General features: G+C 43.4%; 1 protein-coding gene and 1 pseudogene across 1 annotated transcript in view; both read left to right on the top strand.

Annotated features, from left to right (window-relative positions):
• Nucleotides 1-16,432, top strand: part of DRC1 (dynein regulatory complex subunit 1) — a 46,115-nt gene that overhangs the window by 28,458 nt on the left and 1,225 nt on the right. The window contains exons 8-16 of the mRNA XM_033425099.2: nt 251-390; nt 1,379-1,513; nt 1,852-2,084; nt 4,713-4,825; nt 6,006-6,095; nt 6,640-6,726; nt 14,432-14,607; nt 15,720-15,863; nt 16,220-16,322. Of these exons, the coding sequence (XP_033280990.1) occupies nt 251-390; nt 1,379-1,513; nt 1,852-2,084; nt 4,713-4,825; nt 6,006-6,095; nt 6,640-6,726; nt 14,432-14,607; nt 15,720-15,863; nt 16,220-16,322 (1,221 nt within the window). The remainder of the gene's footprint in view (nt 1-250; nt 391-1,378; nt 1,514-1,851; nt 2,085-4,712; nt 4,826-6,005; nt 6,096-6,639; nt 6,727-14,431; nt 14,608-15,719; nt 15,864-16,219; nt 16,323-16,432) is intronic.
• LOC101287883 (GTP-binding protein SAR1b-like) lies at nt 7,257-8,708 on the top strand (annotated as a pseudogene).

The raw sequence follows: 16,432 nt of genomic DNA, 5'->3' as shown, positions 1-16,432 counted from the left end.
TTGAACTGTGCTCTAACTCTGATCTCTCTTAGACTTTAAGCACGTAGACATTAGCTTGCACTTGAATGATTTGTATTTTTTCTGGTTGACCTTTAGTTTGCCTCTAATGATAAATTTTCTAAGAATTCAGGTGGAGACACTTGTCCTAAGGTTCCTCTGATATGACTGCAGAACAAACAACCAGGGACCCTCATGCATGACAAATTGTACCAGGGCCAATTAGGATTATTTTTTTAAACTTTAACTTTAGATTCTTGAGCAACAGCTTCAGCAAATGAAAGCAACTTATCAGCTAAACCAAGAGAAGTTAGAGTACAGCTTCCAGGTGCTGAAGAAGAGAGATGAAGAAAGCACAGTGATTAAATCCCAGCAAAAGAGGAAGATCAACTGGTAAGCTAGCGTGCACAGCGTCTTTGTTCTGGGCCTTTCTGTGCTGAAAAGAGGGATGGGTCTGTACTCTTTTGTAGGAGTAGAAACTGTTAAAAATATAACCAATTCTTATTAAAATATTTTTTTTGGGGGGGGGAAACATTCAACTGGTTCTACCCTCCCCACACCCCGAAAAGAGTTTACAGCAAAAAGTCTGTCTCCCATCCCTCCTTTATCTGGGTCCTCTGTCCCACCTCTGTGACCATTATTCATTTCTTTTGTTTCGTCCAGAATTTCCTCACGCACGTACAAGCAAACACAGATAGACAGTCTCATCCCCTTCTGCTTTTACACAAATGATAGCATTCTATACACACTGTTCTATGTCTTGAAGATGTTTCCATACCAGTTCGTAGAGAAGGTTCACATTATTTCTTAAGCTGCCTCGTATTCCACTGCATAGACATGCTAGGATTTACTTGCCCAGTCCCACACTGATGCACATTTCGATGGCTTCTAATCTCTTGCTGTTGCAAATAATGCCAACATAAGTACTTATGTCAATGTGTCACTTCTCATGTGTGCCCGGCTATCTGGGTAATGCTCAACTTGTAATTACAGAAGCAGTACATGTGCATTATAGAAAATTAGAAAATACCACAAATGAAAGTGAGATAAAAACATAAAAATAGGGCTTCCCTGGTGGCGCAGTGGTTGAGAGTCCGCCTGCCGATGCAGGGGACACGGGTTCGTGCCCCGGCCCGGGAGGATCCCACATGCCGCGGAGCGGCTGGGCCCGTGAGCCGTGGCCGCTGAGCTTGCGCGTCTGGAGCCTGCGCTCCACAACGGGAGAGGCCACAACAGTGAGAGGCCCGCGTACCGCAAAAAAAGAAAAAACACAAAACAAAAAACATAAAAATGCCATATTCCTCCTACCAGAGATTAAGTGTATCTCTCTTTTTTTTTCCTTTTTTTGCAGACTAACTTTTTTTTTTCCTCTTCAACCCAGCCTTCATGATGTACTTAACAATCTGAGATCAAAATATAACAAGCAGGTAAAGCAGTTTCAGGAGGAGAACCAGTCCCTAACCTCAGACTACAAACGCTTTGTGATGCAATTCAAGGAGATGCAGAAAGCCATGAGGTATTTCAGGGACGTGGGTCCCAAGGCATGTGCCCTAGGATAGAGGTTGCAGGGGTAGAGCTGGTAGCGGCGGTGATTTCATCAGACTTTGATATCACCTGCTTCTGGGGAGCTGGACCAGGGCACCAGAGAATCCTTTGTGCTGTCTTTCCTGTCCCTTTACTTGCATGTCACTGCCTTGTTCTCACAGGTGAGAATCAGGGGCTCAGGGATTGGGCCAGGCTCAGGATTTCCCACAGCTCTGCCTCGGTCCTTGCCCTGCTGCTAATTGGGGGTGGGGACGGGGGCTGGCCTGGCACTGGAATCAGCTGGCCCCGGTCAATAACTCTCCTTCACAGGCATTTCGCTCTCATTGATGACAAGCAGTTTCGGGAGATTTGGCTGATGAATGAAGAGGAGGCAAAAGATCTGATAAGCAGAGCCTTTGATGTAGACAGCGTCATCCATACCCATCACCTGGGGCTCCCCTGGACAGCACCTGACTTCTGGTTCCTGAAGAATGTGGGACCAATTTCTCAGCAGCAGCGGAAGTCGGCCACGCAAATCTTAGAGGAAGTGCTGATGGAAGCAGGTGACTGGAACAGAGTCATAGCATCTTTGAGCTGGAGTGGAGGGGCCCTCTGAGAACATCGGGTCAACCCACTCCTTTTACAGATAAGGGAAATGAAAGCAGTTCCCTTATCTGGGGGATAAGGTTTCATAGCTTAAGAGGTCCAGAGAGCATGATTGGTTGATATGACTTTTAAGTTTCCTCTAATTTATTGCTTTACCTTCTCCCCTGTATTATAAACTGGTAGTTAGATCTAGAAGCTTGATCAGATTCAAGTTCACTTTATTTTCCCTATATACACTGTTGCCTACCTTCATTGGGATAAACTGATGCCAAGTTGTCTCCCTTTGTGATGTTAGCAACCATTGATAACCATTGTCTAAGATCCATTAACTTCATTAGGGATTGCAGCAAAATGGTGTTCTCAGTTCCATCATTCTGCCTTCATTTATTAGCTGGAACCCTTCTGAAAAGAGAATCTTCTCCCCATCAGCTATCTGCTACCCTGAGATACAGTTTGTACAGGAAAAGCAGGAGAGTGCTTAGTCTTAGTCTTAGTGTGCTTAGTCTTCAGAATAAATAGACGGGGGCTCTAGCATCTTCTAAAGGTGACCAATGAGGTTTTATTTAAATTTTTCCTTATGAACACATGGGTTTAAACAAATGTGATGTTTCGGTTTACTACAGTTATCATCCTTACTAATGCTCTACGTATCCCATCTTTGGCCACGTCGGCTTCTGGGTCCTTTCGACACAACCCCAGCAGTCTTTGATAACTTCATGGCTTTCCAGAATGACCAGATGTTCCAGGCTCACATTATGTTTTTCCTGCTTCAAGTCTGGAATCAGCCATTCCTCCAAGGAGACTTTGTCCTTTTAAATAGGGAATGGCATTTTGAAACCATAGTCTGGGTGCTGGAGGGCTCACTGTTTTGATTGGTCATCGTTTCCAGGCCTTCTCAGTGGGTGAGCCGAGGGTATAGGATTATGTTTTAAAGATAAACCTAAAATAAATCATGTATTTATGATACATGATTTATTTTATCTTTAAAACATAATCCTAATGCTTCCGAATCATCAGGATGCCAGAATTTTTTACTTAACCTTATCAAAGTGTATCTCCTTTCTCCCAACTTGAAAATCTTCATACTCAGCGCCTTCAAAATAATTACTCATATACGTTTTTACGGTACCACAAAATAGTCTCAGAATAAAAGAGCAACCCTACCACTAACAAAGGATTACTAAAAAGAGTTTAAACTTTTTTTGCAGTTCTTTTTGTTCTTAGGATACAACCTACTAGGGATGTACAGACAGATTACTGTCTTTTAAAATCACTTGGAATGCTTTCTGTGTGGTTATGTCACCAACTGTATACACGCTTAGGTCTTTTTGTTTCATGTTAGTTTTGATTGTTAGTGATTGCTCCTTTACAATTGAATTTTGTTTTATAATTATGTAAAATATTTACGTTTCCAAAGTCAAATGTACAAAAAAGTTATACTCAATAATGTATAGCTTTTATCCTCTTTTGTCCCTCCCTTCTAGGTAACTATTTAATAATTTACGGTTTATCCTTCCGTTACTTTTTAAAATTATAAACAAATGTGTATGTCTTTATATAAACCAATTTTTAGGTAAATGAGAACATATGCTTTTCTCCACCTTGCTTTCTTTATGTACAATATATCCTGGAGATGAGTCTACACTAGGAAGAAGAAATACTCTTCATTCCTTTTCTATCTGGTGCTCTATTGTGTGACTGGGCTATAATTATTCAAATAGTCCTCTGTTGATGGTCATTTGGGATATCTCCAGTTTTCTTGGCGTTTTTGCTATTAGAATATTGCTGTAACACATAGCTTTGTGCCTTTGTGTTTTCATGTTTTTGCCTGTGAATTGTTGGGATATTTCCCTAGAAGTAGGATCACTGGATCAAAGGGTAAATGCCTCTGTAATTTTTCTGGGTCTTGCTCCATAGGGATGGTACCATTTTGCAGTCCACCAGCAATTTGCTCTTGTCCTTTTCAAAATCTTTTCATATATATTATCTTGTTTTACCTTTTGAGCAAGTAGTAAAACCTGGGCAGTGCAATGATTTGTATTACTATTGTCAGTTGAGGGATGTATAGCATAAAACACTTTTTAAAATTTTCATTAAGGAAAATTTTGCTGTTGCTACCAGCTGCCAGTTCGTGCTGACACTATTCTGTGAGGCAGCTACTTTTCCTGCATTTTCATGGGCTGCTTCTAATCTTCTGCAGGTTTAGAAACCACGTGGTGGATGTGTTAGATTTCTCTCTCAAATAACAAACAGGTTCACGGTCTCCCTACCACTTCCTGGTCAAGGCTGGATTTTGAGTATGGTGTTTCCAGGTAGATGAAACTGGGAAGAGTGAGGCTTTCTAGGCTGGCCAAGGGTGGCAGAATTCTCCGGATAGTCTCTTATTTCGACCCCCAACCTCCCTTTTTGTTCCCCCCACGTGATGGGCTTTCTTCAGCTAGAGGAACTTGCTAGTGCCTTAAAGACGCCTTTTAAAGCCTACATTTCCTCAAGGAAAGCCGTTTGACTGTTCCTCAAAGTGAAGCAGCCCAAGGAGTCACCTTCTCTTTCTTTCTCTCTCTCTTCTCGCTATGGTCCCTCTGCAGAAGAGGAGGGGGCAGAGGAGGCCGCCTCAGAAGCAGGGTCGTACCTGGACCTGCCAAAGCAAGTGTCAGCGAAAACTACCAGGAGGATCCTGACGCTCCTGTGTGACGAGTCGGTGAGGCTGGGCTCCTGGCGGGTGGCTTGGCCGACTTCCTGCCCTTCTCGAGGGCTGCTTTTGATGACGCTGGACGGGCCAGAGGTGGTCTGGAGGCAGGAGTGGACCGGCCCTCAGGGTGGTGCTGGGGGCGGCCCCTGGGCTTCGTGGGGTCGCGGAGAGGCTGTCGTGCTCCAGAGCTGACCTGGCTGGTCACCAGGCCCTACCATAGTGGTCAGCAAGCCTGGCCCAGGCCAGCCAACGGGCTCCTGCTAATTAAAAAAGAAATGCTAAACAATTGCTCATCTGCGAGAGAAAGGGCACCCGTCTCGCCTCCGTGCATCCACCTGACAAGTAGCGTGGCCACAACCGACGGTGGTCTTTCTCTGGGAGCTGAGCCTGCAATTACTCTGGGGGTGTTAGGCCTTGGATATCTTCACTGTATCTTAGCAAAACTAATTGGTGTAAAGGCCTCGCTGGAGCTGGTCCAGCTAAAAGTCTTATTGTACCCAAACAGATTTGGTGTTTATGCAGATTTTCATTTCTGAGATGGGAAGCAGGTGGCACAAAGATTGTCTCCAGTCCACTTGGGACAGTTCTTGTGCACGAGGAGGGGCTCCTGCCACCGAGGGCAGCTCCAGCTGAAGGAGGCGGCCGGCGGGTGCCCCCCTCTGTCCGCAGGCTTGCTGCCGGTGGCCACCCCTCCAAGGAGCCCTCCCCCACGCGTTGTTCCCACTCCGAGCAGGCACCCAGTCTTCTCCCCCCTCACCCCCGCACTTGACGTGCACCGTGTTCTGTTCTGGTGTCTCCATCTCCCCCCAGCCCTCCTCTCCTCCAGCTCACTGCCTACCGCTGTGTCCGGTAGATGTCTGGGGAGTAGCATTTGAGTGAAGTGACATGGGCGGGTGGAAACGGGACTGGACAACGTCTGGACTGCGGCGGGGAGCTCAGGTGTTCGCCCCATGGCTTGTGGGCGAGGTGCGGGAACTCAGTCCATCGTGAGGATTGGCTTTGTCTCTGGGAAGGGCTCTTAGGCATCCCGGGAAGGCCTCCCTCCGAGGGCCCTGCTGTCCGATGTGTCAGCCCTGGGCTTCTGCTCTGTGGAGTCGTCCCTGGCTAGTTACCCAGAGGGGGGATGCGGGGCCTGGGACTCGTCCTGAACCCTGTCTCTGACTGGAGATGTCGTCTTCCTTCTCCTCAGGGTTTCCTCATAGAGAGGAAGCTGCTGAGCCTTCTCCTGCCCCTGGACAAGAACGAGTGTTACCTGCTGAAGTTGGACGCCATCTTCTCAGTGAGTCCCCCCAGGGCTGAGTGGGTGAGGGTCCTGGGGTAAAGACAGCCCCCTGGGGTTTCCAGCATTGCCTCAGCCCAGGAGTAGATGTGGGGCTCCCGGGGCTTCCCCGGCTCCCTGTCACATCCTTCCCTTCACCTGTTTTCCATGTACGAATTGGGCTCAGAGTCGCATCGATGTCTCCCATCCCACCCCTTCCTCTGTCAGTTCCTCTCTCATGGCCCAGCTCTCAGCCATAGGTTCTCCCCTCCGCCCCTAAACTGAGATGTGGGTTCAGCCCCGTTAGCATTCTCGTGCCCACCAGGCCTATATGGAGCCGTTCCTGACCTGAACGTCGTTCCTCTGTTCTGATGTGCGTGTCCAGATTCACTGAGCTCTCCGGGCTTGAATGGCCTGTACTCTGGGCCATGGCAGGCTCTGGGGCTGCTGAGGGGAGCGAGCCCCCTGCTCTCGGGAGCTGAGGGCCTGTTGACTCCCGGAGCCACGTGGAGAGGGGCGCTTCTTGATGTGTGGTATTTGAGCAGTCATTCTATTTTTCCCTCAGGCCCTTGGAATCGAAAATGAGGATGACTTGTATAAACTGGTAAACTTCTTCCTCAAATACCAAGCTCATCATTCACCTCCCAGCCAGGTAAAGTGACATGTAATAAAAAAGAGAGCATTTAAAATTCTCCTGGAAGCCCCCAGAGAGCGTTGCTGCCTTTGAATAATACTTCTGGAGAAATAGTGAGGGTTTTGTGTCAAGGATAGCTAACCCAGCATTTCCCTTGTTATTATTACTTTTTGTCTTTGTAAAGGGAAGGCTGGCTGGCGATGAGATGCTGTTCTTATACTAAGGTCCAAGGAGTCTTTTCCAGGGCCTTCCCTCAAAGCCAGGCCTCAGCCACATGAGACCTGGGCTCACCAAGTTCTGAATATTTTGATTCGTAGCACTTCCCTGCAAAGCAGGGCCCATTTTTAATACCTATCTTGATTGTAATTGACTATTTTGAGGAAGTCATCATGTTAAAAATATTATAAAATTTTAATATAAAATTAAAACTTGAATTAAAAAATGTTTTTAGTATTGTTAGCTCCAGGGTGAGTATCCTGTTATGCTTCCGAAAAGAGTTGGCTGAGTGGACAAAACACAGAAGCTAAAAAAAAAAAAGGACTTATTTGACTGCATTAAAAAAATTCTGTAGAGCAAAAATCACTATAAGCAAAGTTAAGATACAGATGACAGGAGGGGGGAAATATTTTTAATTCATATCACATTTAAGGGCTAATTTCCTTACTATATAAAGAACTCTCATAAACCAATAAGAAAAAGACCCACAAGTCAATGGAACAGACAAGGGATATGAACAAACACCTCCTAGAAGAGGCAATAAGGTAACTTTTAGGGACTAGGGCCGCGGCAGCCATCGCTCTTTGCAGTTTGGTGTCGGAGTGAGTAGGGCCGACGCCAAGCAAGGAATTGTGTTCTCTCCAGTCGTAGACCCTATAAGATTTGGCTATGTCCTTCGTATTTGACTGGATTTACAGTGGTTTCAGCAGTGTGCTACAGTTTTTAGGATTATAAGAAAACTGGTAAATTGGTATTTCTTGGATTGGATAATGTGGGAAAAACAACATTGCTACACATGCTAAAAGATGACGGACTTGGACAACATGTCCCAATGTTACATCCCACTTCAGAAGAACTAACCATTGCTGGCATGACCTTTACAACTTTTGATCTGGGTGGACATGTTCAAGCTCGAAGAGTGTGGAAAAACTACCTTCCTGCTATCAACAGCATTGTATTTCTGGTAGATTGTGTAGACCATGAAAGGCTGTTAGAATCAAAAGAAGAACTTCATTCACTAATGACAGATGAAACTGTTGCTAATGTGCCTATACTGATTCTTGGGAATAAGACTGACAGGCCTGAAGCCATCAGTGAAGAGAGGTTGCGAGAGATGTTTGGTTTATATGGTCAGACAACAGGAAAGGGCAGTGTGTCTCTGAAAGAACTGAATGCCCAGCCCTTAGAAGTTGTCATGTGTAGTGTGCTCAAAAGACGAGGCTATGCAGAAGGCTTCCGCTGGATGGCGCAGTACATTGATTAACACCAGCCCCCATCGGTTCAAGGTCTCACCATTCAAGCCTACTCAGAGATTTGATCACTCAACACGCATAACTTGAATTCGATAGACTTTTGTTGGTTAGAAAACAGATGTTTTTTAGATTATTAATATTTTATCAACCTAATTTGAGTTAGAATTGAAAACTGATTCTAGTAAGCTTGAATATCACAATGTTAGCTTTCTAATTCCATAAAAATAATTAGTTTCTACAGTTTATAATCTGACATTACCCCCAGCACCATTTTTAAAGAGCAACTTTCCAGACTACATTTGAAGCACTTTTTAACAATATGAAACTACAAATGTAAACCATATTTAAAAGTTCATCACGTTACATTTTTTATGTACTTTTTTGGAACTAGTTTTAAAATTTTAGATTATGTGTCCATCTATCTTAAGTGAACAGTTAATAATTAGCTTATTGATGATTGCATGAAGCCTTACAGTTTTCATTATTTTTTCTTATGCAAACGTCATGCAATAAAGCAAACCCTAATATTTGGCATCCTTCTTGGGCAAATGTTTCATTTTAATGTGCCTTATCTGGCTAGTATGCTCTGAAATTTTGCATGTTTAATATTATCTATATGAGGGGGTTACTGGGAAAGAAGTTTGCTTCAGAATATTTAGAATAATACCTAAGTTCCTAGAGGCTTTTGCATTTTCCAGGAGACAAGTTGTGTTTGGTGGCAACTTATACCACATTTATCTCTGAATCATGTGTATTTTTATCTGTAACACTACCATTGCCAGTGCTGATGGGGTCCATGTCCTAGTCCCTGTGGGATCGGCCTTCTGCAGAAAAACACAGCTTCTGGTACAACCCAAGGTTAATTTTTGGTTTGAAAGGCCCATTCCCGTTGTCTGATTCTGAAGTGCTCCGTCTTACTGGCGCCCGGTTTGGTGTTCTGTGCCTCTTCACCAAAAGTAGTGACAGGTAGCAGTCTCCCCACCTTTAGAGGTACTCCCCAGTCTCTTTATACTTAATGGTACTCTCCAGGGCAAACGACAAGTAGGGTCTTGTGCGCGGTTTCATCGTGGAGACCTGCATCTGAGGAAATAGAGCCTTTTCTGCTTCATTTGTCACTGAGATGTTTGGGGATTTTGCTCCTATCCTCCAGCTCTTCTGCATTTTTGGCATATTTTATTTCTTGGTGGAAAGAAAATGAATCCATATATTTAATTTTATTTTTTTATGTTATTCTCAGTTAGCTCTCATTTTATAGCACAAAAGGCTTTTGTTTTTAGATACAGTGCTTGCCACGTGATAGTGTCTGCAAGCCTCATTGATAGACTTTCTAATAAGATTTTAGTTAGCTTTTTTAAAGCATTTTAATTTCCTAAGAAATTGAGTTCTTTTTTTCCATATGTCGGACAGTCCCATAATTAGCTGAAAGACAAGTGCCAAATATTTATTTTTAAAGACTGTCAAGCTTAAGATTTCCTCTCTTTGTCATAAACCAAGGTTTTATAGTATATTTAACCAATTCCATTGAGAATAGATTGCTCCAATTCCATCAAGAGTGATTTTAATATCAGAATTAGTGTTTTCTCTAGCTATTGTCCAAATCACAGTTACAAATCACAGTGATTTTAATATCAGAATTAGTGTTTTCTCTAGCTATTGTCCAGATCAGAGTTACTGTAGTCCCTTCTCTCATCAATAATGTAATATATGAAGCAAATACGGATTGAAGGACATGCCTGGAAGGAATTACCAGTTAGCTAAACCAACAAGGGCATTTCACCATGACATTTGGTTTTAGGAAAACACCTATTCTATTTCACTTTCAGCTTCCTTCTAAACAAAAATAAAAAAGCTTTCTCCCTGCCTAGAAACATCAGTAGCACCATGGGAAAAGTAGCAAATGATATTTCAGCCTCTTGGTTTATTCTGCAAGATATGTTTAAAGTACTCATTTTTAATATCTTGACTAAACAGAATTAAACCTTATTAAAAGTAACTGCTTCTTGTCGTTGGTATCTTTTCAGTATTTACAGGGACATGCCTTTCTTCAAGTATTTCCTAGTATCTATTGTGATCATTGAGAAGTTAATTATTTGTGTTATAAATTGGTATAAAGGAAAAAGCTTAGTGGTTTCTCTAGAGGATATTTGCTTTCTGGTACAAAATATCTTGTTTCAGAACTCTCATTCTAGGTCTGTCACTGGCATCAAAGGAACAAAGTCACCTTGTGAACCACAGCTAAACTGGATATTTTCCCAATGATGTAAGAGTCTTATGGCCTGAACCTCTGGAAATGAAGCTGTACTTTCCTGCCAGCTTGAGGGAGATGGGCCTCAGAGTTCCCCAGCCATCGGGCTTACCATCTAGCTCTGAGATCTCCTCAGAGCATATACACTGAGTCACTGCTTCCTTCAGAAGAAGCAAGTTAAGAGAATGCCGAGAAGCAGTAAAAGCACACGGGGAAAACATATACTCTGTATGTGCCTGTGCAAGCGTGCACATTTGCGGAGTAGTTTCTGGGTAAATGGTAGTATTGAGGACACAGGTTAATTTTGTTCCTCCCACTGTAAAGTGTGAAAATGTAATTAACATTGTATACAAGCTAAGACTGGATTCCATATAAATCAGGAAGTGTTCAAAAGATGTTTTAAAATCTTAAGTCCAAAACTCTAAAAATAGAGGGCCTCAACTGGCTTTTATATTTTTAAAGAAGAGATTCTTAACCTCACACCTGTTTCAATGACTGCTGTTAATTATAGTTTTGTGTAACTGTTTCAATTGATGGATTCCAGTTTATCTTGGTGAATTTTTAGATCGAAGATTATATTTTTAAAAATTGGGGCACAGATATTTCCTAAAGCGTATGAAAAAATATTCTTCGCCATTGGCTTAGTTGACCCAGTATCCTTGAGTGCCAAAGAAGTATGAATTCAGACATTGCCCGCATAGATCTAAATTTTCGTTTTGTGTGCCTGTGTACGTATACACATTTACTGTGGTTTACAATGTATACACAGAACGTTGTTTCTTTTCTTTAGTTTTCAACTGGCTCACACTTCTGTGTAGTGCTTTCCAGCACGTAAGCTACTTATAAATCATTAAAATAGAGTAATGGCTGTGATAATAGTGTTTCTTGCCATCTGCAAAATGATTTGATTAACCCAACATTTTCACAAGTTCCATTGTTAAAAACAGAGTACCTCTAGTTGACATGATTTGAGAGTTTCAGGAGACAGTTTACATTTTCTGAAACTGTACTTGGTATGTGGCTCAACGTGGCATTTCAGTCTTATTAGTCACTTACACGACTGAAGTTTGCAAGGCTTCTATTGCCAAATAAATTTTGACCAGAGTACATTGAAAATAGCTAATATACAAGGAAGTCTCTCAGAAAATCTTGTGTTGATTTTATTTAGAGTATATTGTTTGGATTTTTTTTTTTTCTGGAGGTGCTGTGCGGAATCTTAGTTCCCTGACCAGGAATCACCATGTCCCCTGCATTGGAATCGTGGAGACTGCCAGGGAAGTCCCTGTTTGGATCTTTTTAAACATATGGAAAAGTTGGTGAAGCTTCAAAAAGTCTCCAAGAGAGCATGAGAAAAATAGAGATTAGCAAATATAAATTTCTGGATGCAAAATTAATAGGGAATTAAAGGTTTTCTATAAACCTTTAAATTTTTTTTTTTTTTTTTTTGGTAATAGTTAAGAGTTCAGAAAACAGTATATATTCAATTAAGGACTAAGTTCCCAAAGCTCCATATTGATGTTTCTGGTCATTTCCATCATTGTCCTTTTGAAATGCAAAGTAGCTTTTTAACAACAACAAAAAAAGAATGAAAGAAAAAGAGAAAAAAGAAAAGAAAGAGAACAAACTCTTAAAAATATAGGACTGTGCCTCTATGTTAAAGTGATTGGGATTTTGTTAAAATCATGTTTCTACTCTTGAACCCTGTAACCATTCCCCCTCACATACCCCCAGCCCACACCTGGATAAAAATATCCCTGAGTATAAAGGGAATCTACAGAGTCTACTGAAGATGCAGTTTTGAACTAGCTAATTTCTGTCCTCATAATTTAGAATATTAAATAGCTAATATATTTAATACCTCTGATTGATTGTTCTGGGCTTTAACCATACTTTCAAACAGAACCCAAAGTAATCACAGTAAAGCAAGCAAATTCATTCAAAGTAAACTTTGTTTCAGGAGCGCCCCCACCCCAAATAGATTTTAGGACAGAGATGGGAAAGGTTTTTGAGTTATTTCATGCAGAATTATTATCTGTGGAAAAGCCGCACTGGAGTGGATGAATTCTTCTTCAGCGTGTATTTTAAATGAAGCGGGGGAATTAGATTTAATTTTAGTTTTAAATATTCAGGGGAAAAGGGAGCTGACAGTTCTACAGTTTTTGACATACAAGTTGTCCTTGAAATTGTTTTCATTATCAAGTATAAAGATTCACATCAGAATGGCCAACTTCACATGGGTTTCTGGATTCCCTGGTGCTGCTCCTAACCTGGACTCATAATCAGTTGCCATATTGAGGCAAGAGCACTCAGGGTGAATGTAGTCACATAACTTTAAAAGCGTTCCCCGATGCAGGGGACGTGGGTTCGTGCCCCGGTCCGGGAAGATCCCACATGCCGCGGAGCGGCTGGGCCCGTGAGACATGGCCGCTGAGCCTGCGTGTCCGGAGCCTGTGCTCCGCAACGGGAGAGGCCACAACAGTGAGAGGCCCGTGTACCGCAAAAAGTGATCAGTGTTTTCCGTGGTGAGGCCTTCAGTATTTGAGTGAATGCAGAGTATGTTGAAGTGGTAAGTCGGTGATAAGTTTTTCATCACTAACCTTGTTTACACTTTTGTACACCACTGCTTGCACTAGTATCTTAGTGTGAATTTTAACAATTGTTTTACAGTGTATACAGATTGTTAAGCATTAATTTATATAAAGATGTTTCTGTTTACTTTTATGTATTTTACAAAGAACAGCTATAATAGTTGGTTAAATATTCTTGAATTGTGTTTGTGTGTTATTTTGATTATGTTCTATTGTCTTTTCACCCCCTATGAATTTGAGTGTCAGGAATAGAAAAATAAAATGATTACCTGGTCTTTGAAAAAAAAAAAACTTTTAAACATATGAAAATATAATCAGGCTTTGTTGTATTAAGAGAAATACAAATTAAAAGTGCTCAAATTCCATTTTCATCTGTCAGGTTGGCAAAAATCTGCAAGTTTGATAACACATAGTGATGGCTGAGATTTGGGAAACAGTCATGCTCATAATTTGCTGGTGTGAGTGTAAATTGTTGCAGCCTCTGTGGAGGACAGCTTGGCAGGATTGATTACAAAACCATATAGTACACTTCACCCTGTGATTCCTCTTCTAGGATTTTAGTCTATTGATATACTCAATACAGTTGAAACGATGTGTTTATCATAGCTTATTCATCGCAGCACTGTTTGAAATGACAAAAGATTGGAAATGACCTAAATTTTCGTCATTAAGGAATTGATTAATATATGGTGCACCTACACAATGGAATACTATGCAGCTGTGAAAAAAGAACAAGAAAGTTCTTTATGTATTTATGTGAAAAGCTCTCTAAGGTTTATTGGTATGTGAAACTCTACTATGTATGTCGTAGAGTATCATTCATGTAAAACTGGAAGAAAAAGTGAAAGTGTGTGTGTGCTTATATGTATATATATTTATTTGGGAGGATACATAAGAAACGGATAACATTGGTTTGCCCATGGGAAGTAAAATGAATGAACTGCAAGGCAGGAGTAGGAGGACTTTTTAAAATTAAAAAGTTAAAATTTAATTTGTATTATGAGTCAAGAGGATATTTATATCATATAAGCTTTATGAATATCAATAAAATGAACACCTGTGAGCTGTTTAGAAATAGAACATTATCACTCTTGTGGTTTGTTTTTTTTTTAATTCGGCTGCACTGCATTTTTTTTTTTTTTTTAAATTCTGCTGCACCACATGGCATGCGGGATCTTAGTTCCTGACCAGGAATCGAACCAGGGCCCCCACAGTGAAAGCACTGAGTCCTAACCACTGGACCGCCAGGGAATTCTCACATTATCACTGTTTTGAAGCTCCTTAACTTCTGTAACTTTCTGTAAACTTTTCTCCGTTTTTCCTCTTTCTGTCCTCATACACTCATGCTTGCGTACCTCCAGCCATGGTTACCCTTGCACCTTTGTCCAGATCAACCCCTGGCATCTGTGTCTCCCCTACAGGAGCGAACAAGCCTTGTATCACCATTGGAGAAGCTGGACCTCCAGGGAGAGAAGGAGGGAAGCCTTGTGGACCGGGAGCCACAGGAGAAGCAGCCCCCGCCTTCTCCCAGGCTCATCCACCCCAACGATGTTCTCAAGATTCTGGAGGCCTTTGTCACGGGTCTGAGGAAACCCAGGTGGGCTGTGTTGCTGGAGGGCTTGCCTGAGAACTGGGGAAGCTGGATGGGATGGGGGCCCAACAGATGCCAGGGATGGGAGAAGAGGCTGCTGAGCCAGAACTTGGGGGGAGTGAGTAGAAGGATGTCTGGAAGGAGGATGAGAGGAATCCATGGACATTACAATGAAAGAAATGGGTGTAGAAGCGATTTGCATGTTTTCATTCATCATTCATTCATTCAATGAACATCTGTTGGGATCTGCTGTGTGTGAAGGCCCCATGGGGAGAACACTTTGTGATCAGAACAATGGTCAAAGCATATGGAGGTGTCATGTTGCTCAGGGGAAGTGGTCACCTCCATCTGGCATATCAGAGAGGGCTTTAGGAGGAAATGGCACCAGAACTGGGTTTTCCTCGGTGGACAAAATGGGGGGCGAAGGGCATTTTAGGATGTCACAGCACAGGGAAAGGCCTGGTTCAAGAATCACGACAAAGAGGTATGGCTGGAGTGTCAAGGATCTGAGGAGTGGGACCGGCTTGGGTAGAAGAGCCAGGCCAGATCTTGAGAGCCTTACCCAAATTGCCCAAGGTCTTGGTCTTTACCCTGTAGTGGACTGGAGCCAGAAAAGGATCTTAAGCCATGGGGGAGCCCTGAGTAGACTTGCATTTGAGAAAGATCACGTTGGCGGCAGGGAGGGGGCTGCTGCTGGATGCAAGGACAGTTGTAGGAAGGTTTGTCCAGGTGGGAGGGAACCGCCTGGATGAAGCCTATCCTAGAGGGGATGGAGAGGAGATAAATTTTGAGAGCTGCTTTGCTACATTTGTGGAAGAAATAGGCAGAGTAATACACTATGAAGCCAGTGAAGTAAACTGATTGAGAGGAAGCTGGTGGATGAAACTCCAGTGATGCTTTCACAAAGGTGACAATGGCACCAGGAATCGGGAACGTTGATGACAAGCGGGTGTTCTTTCTGAGAATCTTCCACGATCTGATGAACTTGTATAGCTGGGTGGGAAGGTGACAGGTGGAAAGGCAGTAAGTCTGTGAGGTGCAGGCACTGTGATGGGCCCTGCTCGGGGGCCTGGATGACACCAGGTGGAGAGGATGGTACCAGTGCTCTCAACCTTCAGGGACTTTCGGGCACCAGTGAAGCTGCCGAAGGTTGTGCGAGACGACTCAAAGGACTCCGAGTACTGGAAGGCCCTGACCACGGTTATCCCTGCCACCACCCTGAACCTCTGGGACGCTCTCTACACAGCCTTGGAGAAATACCAGTACGTGTGTCTGGTATGGCCCAGGGGGAGGAGGGAGCCGGGCAGACAGGTAGGAGAAGGATGCTGCTTGGAACGGCCACATTTGGCGCCTCCCTGTCCCGTGAACTCTTGGAGAGAAAAGCAGCCAAAGGGCAACCCTGTTGGGGGGCTGTAGTGTTGGGGAGGCCCCTCTGGCCCCGCCCTCCCTGTTCTGTTCCCGCTGGCCTGGCTCGTTCAGGGCGGGAGGGCTGCTCTGGTGGGCGAGCCTTCTGGGGTCCTCTTCCACCTCCAACCAGATAGAAATACAGAGCCCCTGGCCCTTACTTGATAGAGGATGGAGGATTCAATGGGCCTCTAACTGATTTTTCTGCCCAAAGCCTCGTCCTGACCCAGAGGGCCAAGCTGCTGATAGAAAACCGTTCTCTGGAGCGGCAGAACACAGAGCTCCAGCAGCTGCTGCAGCAGTATCTAGACTCCAAGGTGGGTGACGAGACCCTCCAGGGAGGGGAGGCGGGATGCTGGGACAGGCCGTGGGACAGGAGGAGATACTAGGAAGTGAGGTGTCACCCCTGCCCCCACCCTGCCGCGAG

This window comes from Orcinus orca, chromosome 13 (genome assembly GCF_937001465.1).
Source record: "Orcinus orca chromosome 13, mOrcOrc1.1, whole genome shotgun sequence".
NCBI lineage: Eukaryota > Metazoa > Chordata > Mammalia > Artiodactyla > Delphinidae > Orcinus > Orcinus orca.
Note: the sequence above shows the minus strand (reverse complement) of the source record. Positions and strands in the feature narration are given on the sequence as shown.